This window comes from Hermetia illucens, chromosome 5, assembly GCF_905115235.1.
Source record: "Hermetia illucens chromosome 5, iHerIll2.2.curated.20191125, whole genome shotgun sequence".
NCBI lineage: Eukaryota > Metazoa > Arthropoda > Insecta > Diptera > Stratiomyidae > Hermetia > Hermetia illucens.
The window spans coordinates 58,481,162-58,497,205 of NC_051853.1; the positions used below are offsets into that span (position 1 = coordinate 58,481,162).

General features: G+C 41.3%; 1 protein-coding gene across 5 annotated transcripts in view; it reads right to left on the reverse strand.

Annotated features, from left to right (window-relative positions):
- The window catches only part of LOC119658227 (serine/threonine-protein kinase tousled-like 2), a 197,704-nt gene that overhangs the window by 74,324 nt on the left and 107,336 nt on the right, over positions 1-16,044 (reverse strand). Inside the window, exon 1 of one of the 5 annotated variants that reach the window (XM_038065497.1) lies at positions 1,519-3,576. The exons of the other annotated variants lie outside the window; for them this stretch is intronic. Within the exon in view, the coding sequence (XP_037921425.1) occupies positions 1,519-1,539 (21 nt within the window). The 5' untranslated portion in view covers positions 1,540-3,576. Of the gene's footprint in view, positions 1-1,518; positions 3,577-16,044 lie in introns of those variants that run through there. 5 annotated transcript variants of the gene reach the window in all.

Here is a 16,044-nt window from a genome sequence, read left to right on the forward strand (position 1 = left end):
TTTAGATAGAAGACTGAGCGCTACTGCTCTTTTCATCTTGACAAACAAATGGAGGTGTACACTCCGACTTTCTTCATCGATCGATATAATCCTTTCTCGCAGACGATGTTATTTTTCGTCCTATGCATCGATATGAGTGGCAGCTTCCTACGAAATTTCACGACAAACACAATCGCACATTCAGTTGTACATAGGCAATTGGGTAGTACAGCAAGAGAATATAATCGCCATACAACTGTCTAAATACTTTTATTTGCCCATTATAAATGTAGAGAGGAATGTGGCAAAGTGATATTGCAATTGAATGCCACTTGGCAAGCACGTTAAGATAAACTGGAAGGTAGGCAGCAAGCGAGTAGGCCATGTCGGGCCAGGTTACTTCAGGTAAGGAGTTTCTCAATTACGTCCATAGACCGAAATGGTGTACTTGCACACAACACAACGGAAACAGTCAAGGTACAGTACGGTTTCGTTCGTTTTGCACTTCATAGTTAAGTTCATTTGATGCCACAAGATTCGAAGCAATCGAGGCAGGGGCAGGCAGCCTGCACTGTAGGAAATTATTGAAAGACCAGACCCAGAGAGAGAGAAAATCTTTGATGGCCTTTGTGGCCGTCACCCTGCCTGCGCGCACTGTGCACCGAGCAAATCACACATTATCCATTTACAACAATTATTTTGTCCGTATAGTTCGCTACGTATGTACGTGCGGGGAACGGTGCATGCATCCATATATAAATGGATGGGATATTAAAACTAAAGAGTGAGTAAACTGAATCGGCAAACCGACACGGCGCAATGAAGTACAACAAAACACAAGAGTGGAGAGTAGACACCCCGAGAATTCGTGTATATAAGAAACGAAACGACACCCGGGATGGAAATACGTCTATTCGCTTTTCGATGAGCTACCCATGTATCTATGCAGCGATGAACGCTGCCATTACATATTTCGTGGATATAGAAATAACGATAAAGCTACGCGCATTGTGCTGGCAAGTTCCACATGAGCCGCGGGTACAGTCAGCTGGATCATTCTGGCCATAAGGTTGCCCATGCTAAATCGGTTTCTAGGGCCTTCCTTGCCTGCTCTCTAGCCACCGGTATCGACCGACCTATCGGCTTGCCAACAAATCAAGCTTTGTCACCCGAAACTTACTCAACAAATTGTTTCAAGCAGCGCTCATTTCATCGATTTCCACTCGAAGCGACAATGGGCAAAGGAAGGAAACGACGTTCCGGGCTCAGAACAAAATATGAAAAATTTTCCACAGGTCGAGTGAATTTTGCAGAATGGCGGGCGCGGGAGGGACGAGTCAAATGAATTTGTTGAGAGTTTGGGAAATTGGTATCAAATTCTTTTTTCTTCCGCTTTATTTTTAGGTTCCGCTGTTCGCCTGTGACTTGGCTACATAGCAAACCCTCGAGATTCGTTCATTTGCTCGCCTCTGGAGTTGCTACTCGCATCCCCTTGATAAGGCATTCTAAAAGTAGATAGGAAATGCCGTGGGTACTTACATATAAGTAGCATGCGCTCATTATTATCGAACTGCTGCTACATTTTCCATGAAACCAGAAATCAGAGAAAAATTCGTTGCTGTTACTTTCCGAATGGAGAAAAAGATGAAGCCAGTGATGGTCGCGAGGTGGTGGAGCCGCCGATGGTGATGTGGAGGAGATGCTCGGGTACTGCTTCTGCTGCTGCTAATATGTCGGTGTGTATGTAGATGATACTGGTCTGACTTTGCTGCAAAGTTCTTTCTAACGAAACGGCAATGATGTAGTTGCCTGGCCGCTGATGACGATGGTGAAAGATATTGTAATAAAGATGATTTCACCAGCGAAATGTTGACTGTGGTGCAGGGATTGCGAGTGCGGAGGGAAATAATGCGAAGGCACACTCACGTTAGTAAATTTTTTTAGATTGTTGGAACGTACAAAGCGATCATGAAACGGTCAACGAACATAACCAGTATGAGTGTCTGTTAACTGCACTGCACTCTTCGTTTTCTAGCACATTAGGTCGCGCGATATCGCCGGCGATATGGAGATCCGCGGCGTAATGATGATCAACGATTCGGAAAAATATTCCGTAAACGGAGTTGCTAGTGCGGCTGACGAACTCCAAGGGAAATTTCTCACTGAACTGAAGCAGATGGAGTGGCGAGACCGTTTTTCTTCGTTGTTGTTTGTCTATGCTCTTTATGTAATGTAAAATTGGTCACGCATTCACTTCTATTTCGGCGATACTTGACGACCTGACTCCGCACTTTTCTCGCTTTGCATGCTGCCGATGTTCGTCTGCTTCAACTTTTTTAGATCTCAAATCAAGTGACTAATTCGATTAATATTCGCACACACACCGCGAGCCCGTTCTAATTTGAATGGTTATTGTGTCTGGATCGGGAACCAATCTGGCGTTGGTCGAACAAGTGAAACAAATCCACGATGAACGATGCGGTTTTCTTCTGAGTATGTAATGTGTAGGATAGCTCAAGTTTAGAGGAATCCTTGTCGAAGTACAACGAAACTACGACTCCTCGTGTGCAGGAAAGTGCAGTTGATATCATCCACTTTGGTAAGGAGCTACTCCCTCGTCACCTCATCTATGCCTAATTATCGATTTCCACAAACGTTGCGAGAAGCGACCAGCGAGATTCGCAACTTATTGCTGTAATTCATTCCGTGTCTTCTCATGCAATAACTGCGGTCCTTATCACAACCATTCGCCACTCACGATATCTCTAGCTAGTGTAAATCGAGTAACAAGATCTTATCGGGAACACAAATAACAATTATTTAACGTGAATAACTCAATAACAAACGAGGGAAATGTTGTCAAGGAAATATCCAAAAATAAAACACGCAAAACAAAAGAAACGTCACGAATCAATCACCGACTCGACGAAGGGTTGCCCGTGGTGTGAACGTGAGACGAGGAAATCAGCACCGCGCACCAATCGGAAAGCAAATCTTACAACGTCCTAAACACTCCTTTTTACTTTTAATACAAATAACAAACGCCGCACAAAATCTTCATTAAAAGCCAATTAATTACACACTCTCTTCGCTCCATATTTTATAAATGGCCGTCAAACGCAAAAAACACAATCTAATAGCGATACCGATTGTGTTGTGTACGATGCGATTACGCCAAGTAAACGTAAGTAAACCGAAACGCAAACGGACAACGAGCGATTTGCCGCTACTCCCAATAATGAGCTCAATGAATGACGACGACGAGAACCATTAAACACAAGCAGCGGCACACAATTGGCATTCGTGCGAGCGGTGGCCGCGCAGTGTTGTCTCACACGGCCGAGTCGGGTCGCAGTTGACAGCCACCAGCAACACCTTTCCACCCCGAAATTCGCTCTCAGCAACGTCGCCCTGGCCCTGGCTACCACTTGGCTATGTCCCTCGACCGACACGGGTTCAACCTTCGCAAGAATTTGCCCGACAAAGCCCACGAAAGCACCGCGGAACGCACGCAAACGGAACGCCAAGAAACAAGACGCAGACGAAAAAATAGAATCTCCACTCGCTACCCACTCCTCGGATGCGATAAAAATACTAACAACAAAAATAAATCACGTCTGAGGCGGCCGCGCGACACACGACTCACTTGACATTAGTGCTGACTAGAGATACGGAGCTGGCACTGGCGTGACACTTGATAGCGCCGGATGCAAACAGATGTGCATGGGGGCCTTGGTTGCATGCGATTTCTTATGTACGGCCGGTGCCGGTGGTAATTGAAAAGTAAACAGAGTAGTATCTCATGAGATAGATGGAATATGACGAGATAGAGGACGCAGAGTACACTACTCGCCGAGAGTATTTGCCACATTTTGATAGATTTGATAATTGGGAGATTAATGAAACAGATAAAAACATGGCAACCAGGGTTGTCAACGTATTCGAGAAATATGGTTTTCGAATTTATGGTTGTGTATATTAATGAAAACTTAAATTTTTATTAGGCAACATTTCGGTTTAAAGTTACATATATACTTACTAGATGAAACAAGTTTACTTGCATGTACAGAATCATGGTTGTAAAGGGAAAGTCCGACCAAGGGTGATAATTAGCCTTAGCTATTTTGTTTTGTGCTTTCACCGCGCCATTCAAAAAAAATCCAAATCTACGGAAAATTATCCTCTTTTCCATTCCTCTTACACAAGCATTTTTAATTGCTTAAAAAATGTATGAATCAGTAAGAGGATGGCTTGCCTGAAAGTTTACCTGCTTTAGATACCAACAAGAAATTCTGTTACTTAAATAATACTGGGAAGATCTCTTAGTAATGCATGTTCCGTAAAGCTTGGTAGCGTACTCCAGCCTTGTCATTACCGCGAACTTAAAAGATTTGTTAGGTTTGTCTTTCGGGCCGAAAGCCTTAGTTCCAGTAGGTTTTCTTTGGACACTGCGAAGTAATATTATGCCGAAAATCTCTTGTGGAATTTACGACCCCTTCTTTGTTGAGGGAACAACCCTTGAATGACGGTAAAATGATGAGTGGACGTAATTCCTCGTACGGCTTTTAGGTGAAGCCATAAACTTGTTCTCGTTTCTGGGCAGATTGCTTTCAAGAGTCTTCTTCGCTTTGTTACACGACTAACTTGAAGCTTCGGTAGGTTTCCTTATAGGCTTGTTTTTGTCTTCTTAATCGGCCTTACCTACCGCTGTGTAGCCAATTGTTTGTTTCAATGACGACCCAAGTGAAGGTGCTTAACCTTCGCTATTCCACCCACAGATTTCTCCATGGGAATCTGCATCTTATTAACATTGTTCTGCAGAAAGCTTCCTCTGTACGGGTACCACATTTGACCACATCTCTGGTGGTTTGTTGGTCCAGCGTTTTCGATGATAATAAATGTCAGCCAAACAATTAATCCAGACCCGCCTGATTGGTACATATTCCTATCACTTTCGGTGGCCAGTCCAACTGAGCAAGACAATAATCAATTGCAAATCTAGGGATTAAAAATCACAGGCGAAGGAGCTGACCAAACAAGTTCCCCAATTCTGCCAAAATGGGACTTGGAGGAGCGTGTATTTATATGTCCACTAAAGCTAGCATAAAATTGCCTCATACAATCTCGTATGGTTTATCTGTTGGACGTTCTTTGATTTAGGATTGTGTCGCACTCCTTGCTAATATGCAGTTTATCACCCGCCGAATTCCCCACTTTGAATTGCTTTTGTGACCTTTTTTTTCACAGGGTGGACAAAATAGGATATTGGTGTCCGGGTGGCTCAGTGTCGTCCGGAAGGTCGCGGTTCAAATTTCACAAGTGGCAATTTGATTTGTATCATGACTGGATGTCGGATACCAGTCGACTCAACTCTGACTGAGTCTCTCGGCCAAATCTTGATAATAATCAGACGATTGCAATGGTGACCACATTGCCTGTTACAAGAAACAGTAATGCTGTAGTCTACCTTCTTGAATGAAGTGCTCTAACATACTTCAAGGCCCAGATCCTAATAGACTGTCGAGTCAACGGCCATTATTATTATCATCAATTTTCGATGGAACTAGTTGAATTTGGAAAATCCGTATTTTAATGAACTGAAAGATATCAGTCAAGTAAATCTATGCATTCAGTTTATTATATAGCCACGTTTTTGTGGTAAGTTCTAACTGAGCTAGAAAAAGACGAATGTCCACCAACGAGGTATATTTAAAAAAAAAAACTTTGAGGCATATTCCTTACATCTGAAATTGGTCTGGCTATACTGCGATGCGTTCCCGTTATTTCTTACCAAAGTGAAAAAAGTGGAAATAAGCGAAAGTAGAAGAAAGAGGAAACTTCTCGAAGAACAGGGGCCAAGGAGGTAGTGGGATTCTATGTCCACTAAATCGGTAATTTCGTGATAAACCAATCCTCGCAATTCTTCACAGAGCAACATTTGATACTTCTAAACAATGGACCGAATTTTTTACCGTCCAAAGTCGAGCTATATTCCCCTTCTCATCACTAACATGGAGGCGAGAATCAACGCATACGACATCACCAATCACTCTTGAACAGAAAGAACGCATTAAGGAAGCAACAATGGAAGCTGTCATTACATTAGGAAGGCCAGGAACACCAACAAAGACAAGATAATCAAGGAGCTTAGAGAGAAGCCTGTTTACTGCATCAAAGCGGATAAAGGGGACGCACTAGTCATATTGGACAAAGAGGACTACCAAAATCGGATGAAGAATAAGCTGGAGAGTGTATAGGTGGACAGAGTTATTATAGAATGTCAACCACTTTTGGGAAACAATAGACTGAAAGCCTAAGGGCACGTTAAGATCCATAAACCAGGCAAGGAGATGATGTACAAATAATATGAATGGTACTATTTTGGAAACCGTAATGATTACGTTAAAGTTTATGAATTTTTCACTTTCTAATCATTGGTGGTCCACTGCTCGAGCACAGAAGGTTAGTTGACTTTCAACTGACGGGCAACCTACAATCAGATTGACCACACCACACTCCGCAGTAAATTTAAGAGTTGCCTTCTAAATTAACCTAACAAAACAGAAGTTACCATCGACCTCAAGAAATGCCATCACTTGATGGCCTGGGTTGTGTGTTGCGTCTATGCCTACTAGTAGTGCCAAAGAGCTTCGACCCTCAAGATCAACACGAACTGCTTTCATGATTCACATTTTTTGAATGGGTAGCTTTTGCAAATGGACCCTTGATTTAAGTGTGCGCTTTCCAATTCCCTTATTCCCCTCCTTTAAATCTAAGGTCTAGGGCACAGCTCTTTGCAGATGTGGGGAACTCCTCTTAAAATCAACGTAAAATGGTGTTATTCACTGCATGTTCAAAGTATCCAAATTTCAACTTACTTGAAATACTTTCCGAATCGTGCGATACATAGACAGACAACGAGTAAATCGATTTCAATAAAAGTCTGTTTTATACAGAGCAGTTTCGGATAAAACAAACCTTTATTGAAATCGATTCCTCTATCGCTTCGCCAACCTAACTTAGCAGCCCCACTTGTCTACGAACATGCTTCGTTTTCGAGGGTAGACTTCTGAAAACACTGCCAGTTCCTTCCGCAACTTTGTGTCAAATGTCATACCATCATGCATTTGTTAAGTGTCCTTATACGACTACTAATCTATTTGATCTCACCAGACCTTGTAGCCGAAGCGAAAATCATGCGTGCCGCCCTAAAATTTCATTATCCAAGCAAAACTGAAACTGAAAATAAAAGGTAGGTTATGTGTCCGCCTAAGAAGCAATTAATTTTGCAGTAATGTTACAGAGAAACTTCTGAACAACTGGTCAATATTTTCGAGGAGAATAATAGGAGCTAAACGAGAGGACGACCGATGATGAATCAGACATAACCATGAGTTGTACTAAATATTCGACGACCCTGACGACTCCAAAATAATTAAACTTCGGAAACTGCAATGAAATGGCTACGTTCAACTTATGGACGGCATTGGGATACCTATAAACGTATTCAAAGGGAGAACAGAACGACCAAGACTGTTGCGAAAACAATAAAAGCGTTGGACAGATTCTGTTGACGGATCGAGATAGTAGGCCAAGACGCGAAATTGACTGTAGAACCTCGACGACGACGGCGGTGTTATAGAAAACTAGGATTTAGGCATCACATATAGAAAAACGAACGACCCTTGTGGGAAATCTGGATCCAAATTGCATGCCACGCAGAGGGAGGATCTGTCGGCCATCGGCATATTATTGGTAGTAGCAAATGCAACGAATACAGAAGACCGCTTAAGATATGTTGGAGGTGAGATTGATACAGAATCATGTCAATCGCTGCGAGGAGGTGCAGGACTTATTCTAACAGGCCTTCCACATGAAACACTTCCGTGCAGCCATAATTAGTTAATCATATTACAATTAAGGAAGAAGATAAGAGAAATCCATATCTACAGCTGGTGCGCTTTTCTTGCGACAATATTCCCTGAATATGAAAAGATATTTAGCTTCCTAGTATGCCAAACAATGAAACCGGACAATCATAGTCGGCGATTTTAATGAGAATCGTCTGACATGTTAGTGACCACTATGCACACAGTAACTACCAAGAAATCTTCACGTACACCAAATGTTTGTTAGGCCCCAAAACCCTTGCGCCGATATACAACTGACTTAGTGAAATTGCAGCTCTTTTGTGCGAGGCAACTGAGAGTAATCAAGGTAACGTCGAAAGAGAAGTCGCATATACAACTGTATGAGAAGGCTGATATTAGCACTAGGAGTATGGCTTACAGGGTCGTAACTAAAAGGCTTCGAGGACAAATATCAGTGCAGGTATCCTGCTATATATTCTTGAAGAAAATGAACATGAAAACTGCGCATCACTGCTCGGATTTCGAAATTTGAGGACGCGGTTGATAGGTCGAGATGGTCGGAGGAAGGACATTCTGAAGGAAAAGACCCGAGATAGGATGTAGAGCCTTGACGATGAGCACAATGTTGTAGATAATTTGAATTTAGGCAAGGCATATAAAAAAGTGAATTAAGAAATGTATGCAATGCAGAGGGACGATTTGTGGACAATCGGCATATGATGGGTACCACTGCGGAGCCCGAATAACATTATTAAAGTAGAAGCATCTCCAAAACGGCTGATGATGACCAGGTTAAATTAGGGGCGTTTCGAATTAACTTATCCAAAAGCTGTTAATACTAGTTACCCGAATGTTTCCAAATGCCGCAAGCCGAAGAATAGTATACTCATTGTGGGAGTGTGCATGCGCGCGTTGGTTGTGAGAGGTATGTTCACAATCGGCTGCACACGGAAAACAAGGGGGTGGGGCAGAGTGGAGCCGTATATTTGCAGGCAACACAGATGGGATAAGTTTCCGAAGGATGGACGTATAAACTCGCCCATGATATCGGGCAATAGTTCAATCATCAAATCATGGCGAAAAACTACAAACTTACAGATACTAGTGTTCTAGTGTAATGTTTTAGCTTGGATGGTTCTCCGAACTCTTCTAGATACGTTAACAGGAGGACCTAGAACACATACTATTCCATTGCTCCAGATTTGTTGCCTCGACCGCCCTTTTGACCGTTTTCCTCCGACTTCGATGTATGATGATTCTCGGTAGTACGAATTATGTGACCATACTATCGAAGGCAACCTCATATCGATTGTAGATATCCTCACTTCGAATGTGATCAGGGCGTGTTACGCCACTCGTCCAACGCAGCATCTTCGTCTACATTACTGCGAGGCACTGTTCATTGCCTTTTATAGTCGGCCAACACTCAGAACTCATAAAGGGCGACAGGGCAAACGAGACTACGGTAAATTTTGAATTTGAGACATTTGTTGATAGGTCGACCACAAAAAACGCAATTTCTGAAACGTCACTACATGAAACAATTTTATAACGCAGTTCAACATTAGTCGATAGCATCGCTCAGTTCTGGGTAGGTACCTGCCACTGACAGAGAGAGTACCTGTTTCATTAGGATCGGTCTTCACAAATTCTGTTTTATTCAGATTCAATAAGAGACCGTATTGCAAGGCGACCATTCTATTTTTGAATTAGTTGCTCAAGATTGGCTTTGATATGAAACGAAAAGAAAATATCATCTGCATAAAGCAGTGTACTGGGCGCTGGACGTTGGATATCCAATGTAAGAGTGTCCATAGCAATAACAAAGAGGAATGGTGAGAGGGCGCTTCCTTGATGAACACCGACAAAGAAGCTCATATTAGTCTTGTATTTTATTATTTCAAGTATAAAAATTCATGATGAGCTGTTGAACGAGATAAGAACCACGAAAAATCAAAGAGTCCGAATCATGGAAGGGCAACCACAAGACCACCCCGTAAAGTAATATTTAACTCCAATTTCCAAATTTTAGAAATTATTTATAATGGTGTTCACTAGTATTAAAAACCTTGGCCAAAAATTAAGATAAGGCTTCTGCTAGTTGAGTCATTGCAAGGTTTTGAGCTATAAAGAGAATTTTGGGGAAATCCAGAAGCCACAGCGAATTGTCTAAATACAATCAATCATTGAGTAACTGAACAGGAATGCAATAGATATCTTAAACGAAAGATAACGAATAATAGATATATTTGAAAATCGAGGATCGACTTAAAAGAGCTTCTCCGGTTGACCATGTTTGTGTTGCACTTAATGTAGCCATCAGCATGTATTTATTAATAAGAATTAACATCTTATTTAGAAACAGCTCTTTCGTTCTTGTAGTGTGCAAGCAATTGTAATAAACAAATTGCGTGGAACGACAATTTCGGCATTTTGTGTTAAGATCGCTTGCATGCGGTTTGCTATCACTTAAAATAGTCTCGATGAATACCTCATCATTTATTTCTTGGCTTTCTGCAACAAGTTCTGTCTAGCCTTCGACTTTTTTTAATATTAGAAGAATTTGCTAAAATTGCGTGGTGTTCATGCGTACTACGAGTGTTATTGAGATTTTATCCAACTTATTCGAAACACGGTAAAATTAATCATGATTAATGAGTTCTGACCCAATGAAGCAATTATGACTCTACTTACTCTAATGGCAACAGTTTCCGGTTACTTACCTGTAAAAAAGAGAACAAATATTTGGTTAGAATCTATTTTGGGAAAATGTGAACTTGAATAAATATATCTACCATTTGCGGTATACAAATTTAGGCAGAATTGATTGTGGGGATTTCTCGGAAATCGGTTGGAGCCAGGAGAAGTTCCCCGAAACGTTACACCCTCTTCCAAGATACATTGGCGATCTTGTACTAAGATAGAGTACGTGTATAAATTAACTCTCGTCCATAGAACCTCATGGTCCGCGACTCCAATCTAAATAAATCAAACTCATTTATTCATTTAAGCAAAGCCGAGGAGAGACGAAGCTAAATTCCCGATGAATGGGTGAGTATCCGCAAATAAATACATATAAATCAGTTTCAAAGTTTACCATATTAGCACCATAAACAATAACAACAATATTAAGCCGCCATTAAAAAACTCGATTTTTTCTTCTGTTTGGACTGATTTCATATACATGTATGTAGGTAGGCAGGAAGGTATCATGTTCATATCTAATATGCTCGCGTCTGTCGCATTCGTCTACAAGTTTTTATGGGTGAACTGTGCGGCAAAACGAGCCGTGGTTAAAATGAGACACTGGAAAATAAAACGAAATGGCGATGAGTGCGAATGACCGTACCATAAACACATTAACAAGTTTACAATGTGCAAAAGGAAAAAAATGGTAAAAATAGACTTAGTAAGAAAAGCTGGCGATAGAGGGGCCGCGAAAGGGAAATCGCGATGAGAATGGTATGGTCGTTGATGAGGCTCGTTAATATGCAATAAATTTTGATTTTTAGTCAGAACCAATCCAAAGTAATTGTCAATCTCAACACACCACTTGGTTAGCAAGGCTAAGAAAGGAGTAATGCTCTATGGGGGCTTTTCAAATGGTTCCACATGGAAGAGTCCAAGAATAATCAAGAGTCGTTTTTGCAATAGATGGCATGATATCATCATTTATGTATGTAGCGATCAGACTGTTGCCACGCCTCTGGTGGCTGGAGCGATAATCTCAAACTAATCTATCTCAGCACGACAAATGTTTGCGAGTTACTGAAGATGAATAATTAAACGACTCATACTCATTCAAAGAGTATCTAGTCCGCCTCGATTTCAGCACTTGCCTTGTTGCTCACTTTCTAATTAAGATTGATATTTTATGCAGCTCACAATTTTCGAATAAATGTTAACTACATCATAGCTTTTAGATCTTTCAATGTTTACCAACTCAAAATAAGACATCGTATCTCATCTATCGGGTTTTTCATTAGGAATGTCTCATTTTTCCAGAGGGTTTCTCGTGACTCAACCATGGAACGTTTTTTGTTCATTGAGGTCTACGATTTTACATAGGAGTATGACTGCTTCCAGGACGCTTAAAAGTTATTCAAATTTTTCATCGGAATTTGTGTTTAATTACGATTGCGACACGTGTTCTCATTTCGCAGGTTAACTAACAAATACGAGTCGATTTTTCGCTTGATACTGCTGTCGTGTTAGAGAAGGCAGCGACAAAGTAAGTCAACACCGGAATCGATCGATCTGCGCCATTCTCAAGACTTGAGCGTCTCTCAAATTTCGTTTTGCGAAAGGCCTTTGTCCCGTTCACAAGCGGGGTGGGCTCGTCGTGATCGGTTTTGCCATTTGGCTCTATCGAATGCCTGATCTGGGTGCAATCTCGAGGCTTTTAAATCCCCATCCAGCGTATAAAGCCACCGTTATTTCGGCCTGCCTTTTGGTCGTTTACCATTGACTTCGATGTTCAGACCAATCTTGGCAAGTGAATTCTCGTTATCAAGAATTACGTGACCATTGCATCGAAAACTCCTCTCTCGCTATTTTTCCACGATCGATGCAACCCCATAACGATCGCGGATATCCTCATTTCGAATGTGATCAAAATGTGTCACGCCACTAGTCCAATGGAACATCTTAGTCCCCATTACCGCAAGACTCCGTTCATTGTCTTTTATAGTCGGCCAACACTGAGAACCGTAGAGAACGACAGAGCGGAAGACATTGCGGTAAATTTTAGATTTGAGATGTTCGTTGATACGTCGATCACAAATAACACCAGTTGTGGAACGCCACTTCATCCAGGTTGCGTTAATGCATGAAGCAATTTCATAACGCAGTTCTCCATTGGCTGATAGCGATTGACCCGAGGTATTTAAATCGCTCAGTTCTGGGCAGATCACTGCGCATACGTTCATATAAGATTGAATTTGCTCAAGATCTAAAGTCAAATAAATATTGTGCTTGTCTTATCTCCATTGGCTGGATTTCATCGAATATGAAGCAAACTTTCAATAGCAGCTAGGCTAGGCAGCTTGAAGAACATATGGTTTCAGTAAAACAATGCCCCAGACACAATCAACTTGCTGAAAGTCGTCTGATTTAGGTGTCGAGAATACTTCTTAGTTAGGCAGTATTGTGACAGACATCTGTGACACATTTCATGTCAAAGCATTTATTATTTTTTGGTTTATGCTTGGCTTTGTACGACGCTAAATGTGCATTTGGCGATTTTTGCAATGGCTAATTATAAGTTAACGAACAAAGAGTTGCATTAAATTTTGTCTGCGAAACGAAATTTTTAGTGCAGAAACGCAGAGGATGATAAAGAAAGCCTCTGGTGGCAATGCTTTGTCGTAAAGGAATGTTTACAAGTGGTATAAACAATTCAAAGAAAGTTGTGAAAATGTTGAAGATGAAGAGCGTTCCGAAATAACCACCAGCGGCCTACGCCAAAAAAATCGAAGAATTTGTGTATGTCAATCGTTGAATGACTACTAGAGACCTTGCTGATGCTGTTGGTATTTCCAAAGGACCTGTCAACATAATTTTGGACCTGGAAATCGTAAAGTCTTGACTATTGCCAAAACAACTAAATTTCTTCAAAAAAGGGTGTCGCACTAAAATATGGGAAGAGATGTTTTCTGACTGTCAACCGGTCATGTAAAGGGTTATTATTGAAGACAGGACTTGGATTTAGCTTACGTAAACCGCAAACTAGGGAGCAATTCAGTGAATATCGTGCAAAAGGTGAAGTCAAACCGAAATGATCACATCAAAGTCGATCAAAAAATTAGATTATGTTGATAGTCTTCTTCGGTTATTATGATGTCCATTCCATCCATCCGGCTAAACCGTCAACAGAGATTATTATTTGAGTATTAAGCGAGCAAGAACAGGTGCGATTTGTGGGCAAACAACTTGGTTTTTGCATTATGATAATGCACCTGTTCTCACATTGCACTTGTTCTTCGCGACTTTTTCGACGAAAAATCGATGCACGTCGTTCCACAACCACCCATTCGCCTGATTTAGTACTCTGTGACTTGTGCCTATTCCTGAGACTCAAAAGAATACTACGGAGAAATTGTTTTGAAACAATCATTATCATCATCAACGGCGCAACAACCGATATCCGGGCTAGCCCTGGCTTAGTAAGGAAGTGCAGGCACCCCGGTTTTGCGGCGAGGTCCATCAATTCGATATCCCTAAAAGCTGTCTGGCGTAATGACCTACGCCATCGCTTCATCTCAGGCAGGATCTGCCTCGTCCTCTTTTTCTACCATAGATACCGCCCTTATATACTTTCCAGACCGGATCATCCTTATCCGTATGGATTAGGCAACCTGTTGAGTCGGATTTTATCCACAACCAGATGTTCATGGTATCGCTCATAGATTTTGTCGTTATGCACGCTACGGAATCGTTCATTCTCATGTAGGATTCTGATCTTGAACGCGACTAAGAGTTCGCAATTTTTTTTTGTTAAGAACCTAGATCTGGGAGGAATACATAAGGACTGACAAGATCATATTTTTGTACAGTAAGAGCTTTTACCCTATGGTTAGATGTTTCGAGCGGCAGTCAACAACCGTGTGCGGATTTCATCCTCGTAGCTGTAATCGGTTGTGATTTTTGACCCTAGATAGAAAAAATTTCGATAGTCTCAAAGTTATAGTCTCCTATCTTTATTATTTTTGTTGGACCAATTACGCCGGGATACCGAATTCTCTGATTGTTTTGAAATGATAGAAAGGATATAACCTAAACCGTACTTCATTCGAGACCGTAATGGTACATTACAGTACCCTGTAGGATGCAATATAGTCAGCATTGCCCTCGTCCGAGAATATTACCCTGATTTGACTCAGGTACTCATTCACAGCTGAGTGGACTGATATCCGACGTCAAATTACGATACAAATCACACTGCCACCAGTGAGATTTGAACCGCGATCTTCCGTACGACAGCCTGGCGCTCTAACCATTATTCCATTATAAATAATATAAATATCCAAAACAATTTAACCTAAAATAAAAATTTCATTAAAATTTTAAACATACATCTTTTTAGTAAGAAAGCTAGAATCATCTTAATGAAAATCTCATTGCATATATGAAAATATGTGATTATTTTTTCACTTTTTTTTTATTTTTTCACAAAATCTATTTCTGAAATTATACACCTAATTTAATCCGTTTAAGCTCCTTCGACGATTACCTACCATGTCGTAGTGAGCTTAGTAAGGAAGATTCACTAGGGAACCAGAGATGAAACGTGAAGTTAGATGGTAATTAAAACCCCATCGTCCAAAACTTCTTCTAGTTCCCAGATGAGTAGCGTAAAGGTGCTGAAGAACAACTTGATGTCCAGAGTAAACTCAACAATTCCACCTGGGTACTGCTAAGCAGCAGAACAGAAGAGAGGGCCGATAGGCCATAAACTCTCCTTAATAACGGCGTTCCTTTGGTGCTCTGCTTATTGTTCTTATGACGTGGATGAAATTCCCAGTGCAACATTCATTAAAGCTATCCAATATGCCAAAACGAAATGCATGAGGGTAATTGTAGGATGCGACATTAACGCTCATCACATCTGTTAGGGGATTTCTAACATCAACACGAGAGAACCAAACTGCAAACCTTCAACTTGGGTAATGAACCAACGTTCTTCAGTGCGATCGGGCCAGAGGTCATGGACATCACGGTGCCATTTCCTGACGAATGATATCACGGTCTCAGATCACAGGCGTATTGATTTCGATATGGGCACGGATTTAAATCCAACAGCTCCATTTCGGAATCCACTGAAAACAGATTGGACGACGAACACGACTGAGCTGGGTATCTGGGTTACGATCACTGGGACCATCACCAAGTTCATCGCTAGAATTAAGAAAACAACGTAGATGATGACAACTAGTATGAGAGAATCCTTTGAAGAGAGCTGTCCACTTAACACACCAAAGAACGGTAAAATACCATAGTAGAACATTGACTTGGCAAAACAGAGAACAATGACAAGAATATTCCTTAATAGAGCTCGGAAGTCTAATTCAGCTGTTGGAAAGAATTGATAAGGGGCCCAGAAAGCTCTAGAGAGGAGCATAAAAGTATCATCATAGGGTAGGCTAGGCTTGACGCGATTTCAAAGTTGGAAGGTCCTAGTCAGAGAATTCGGTCT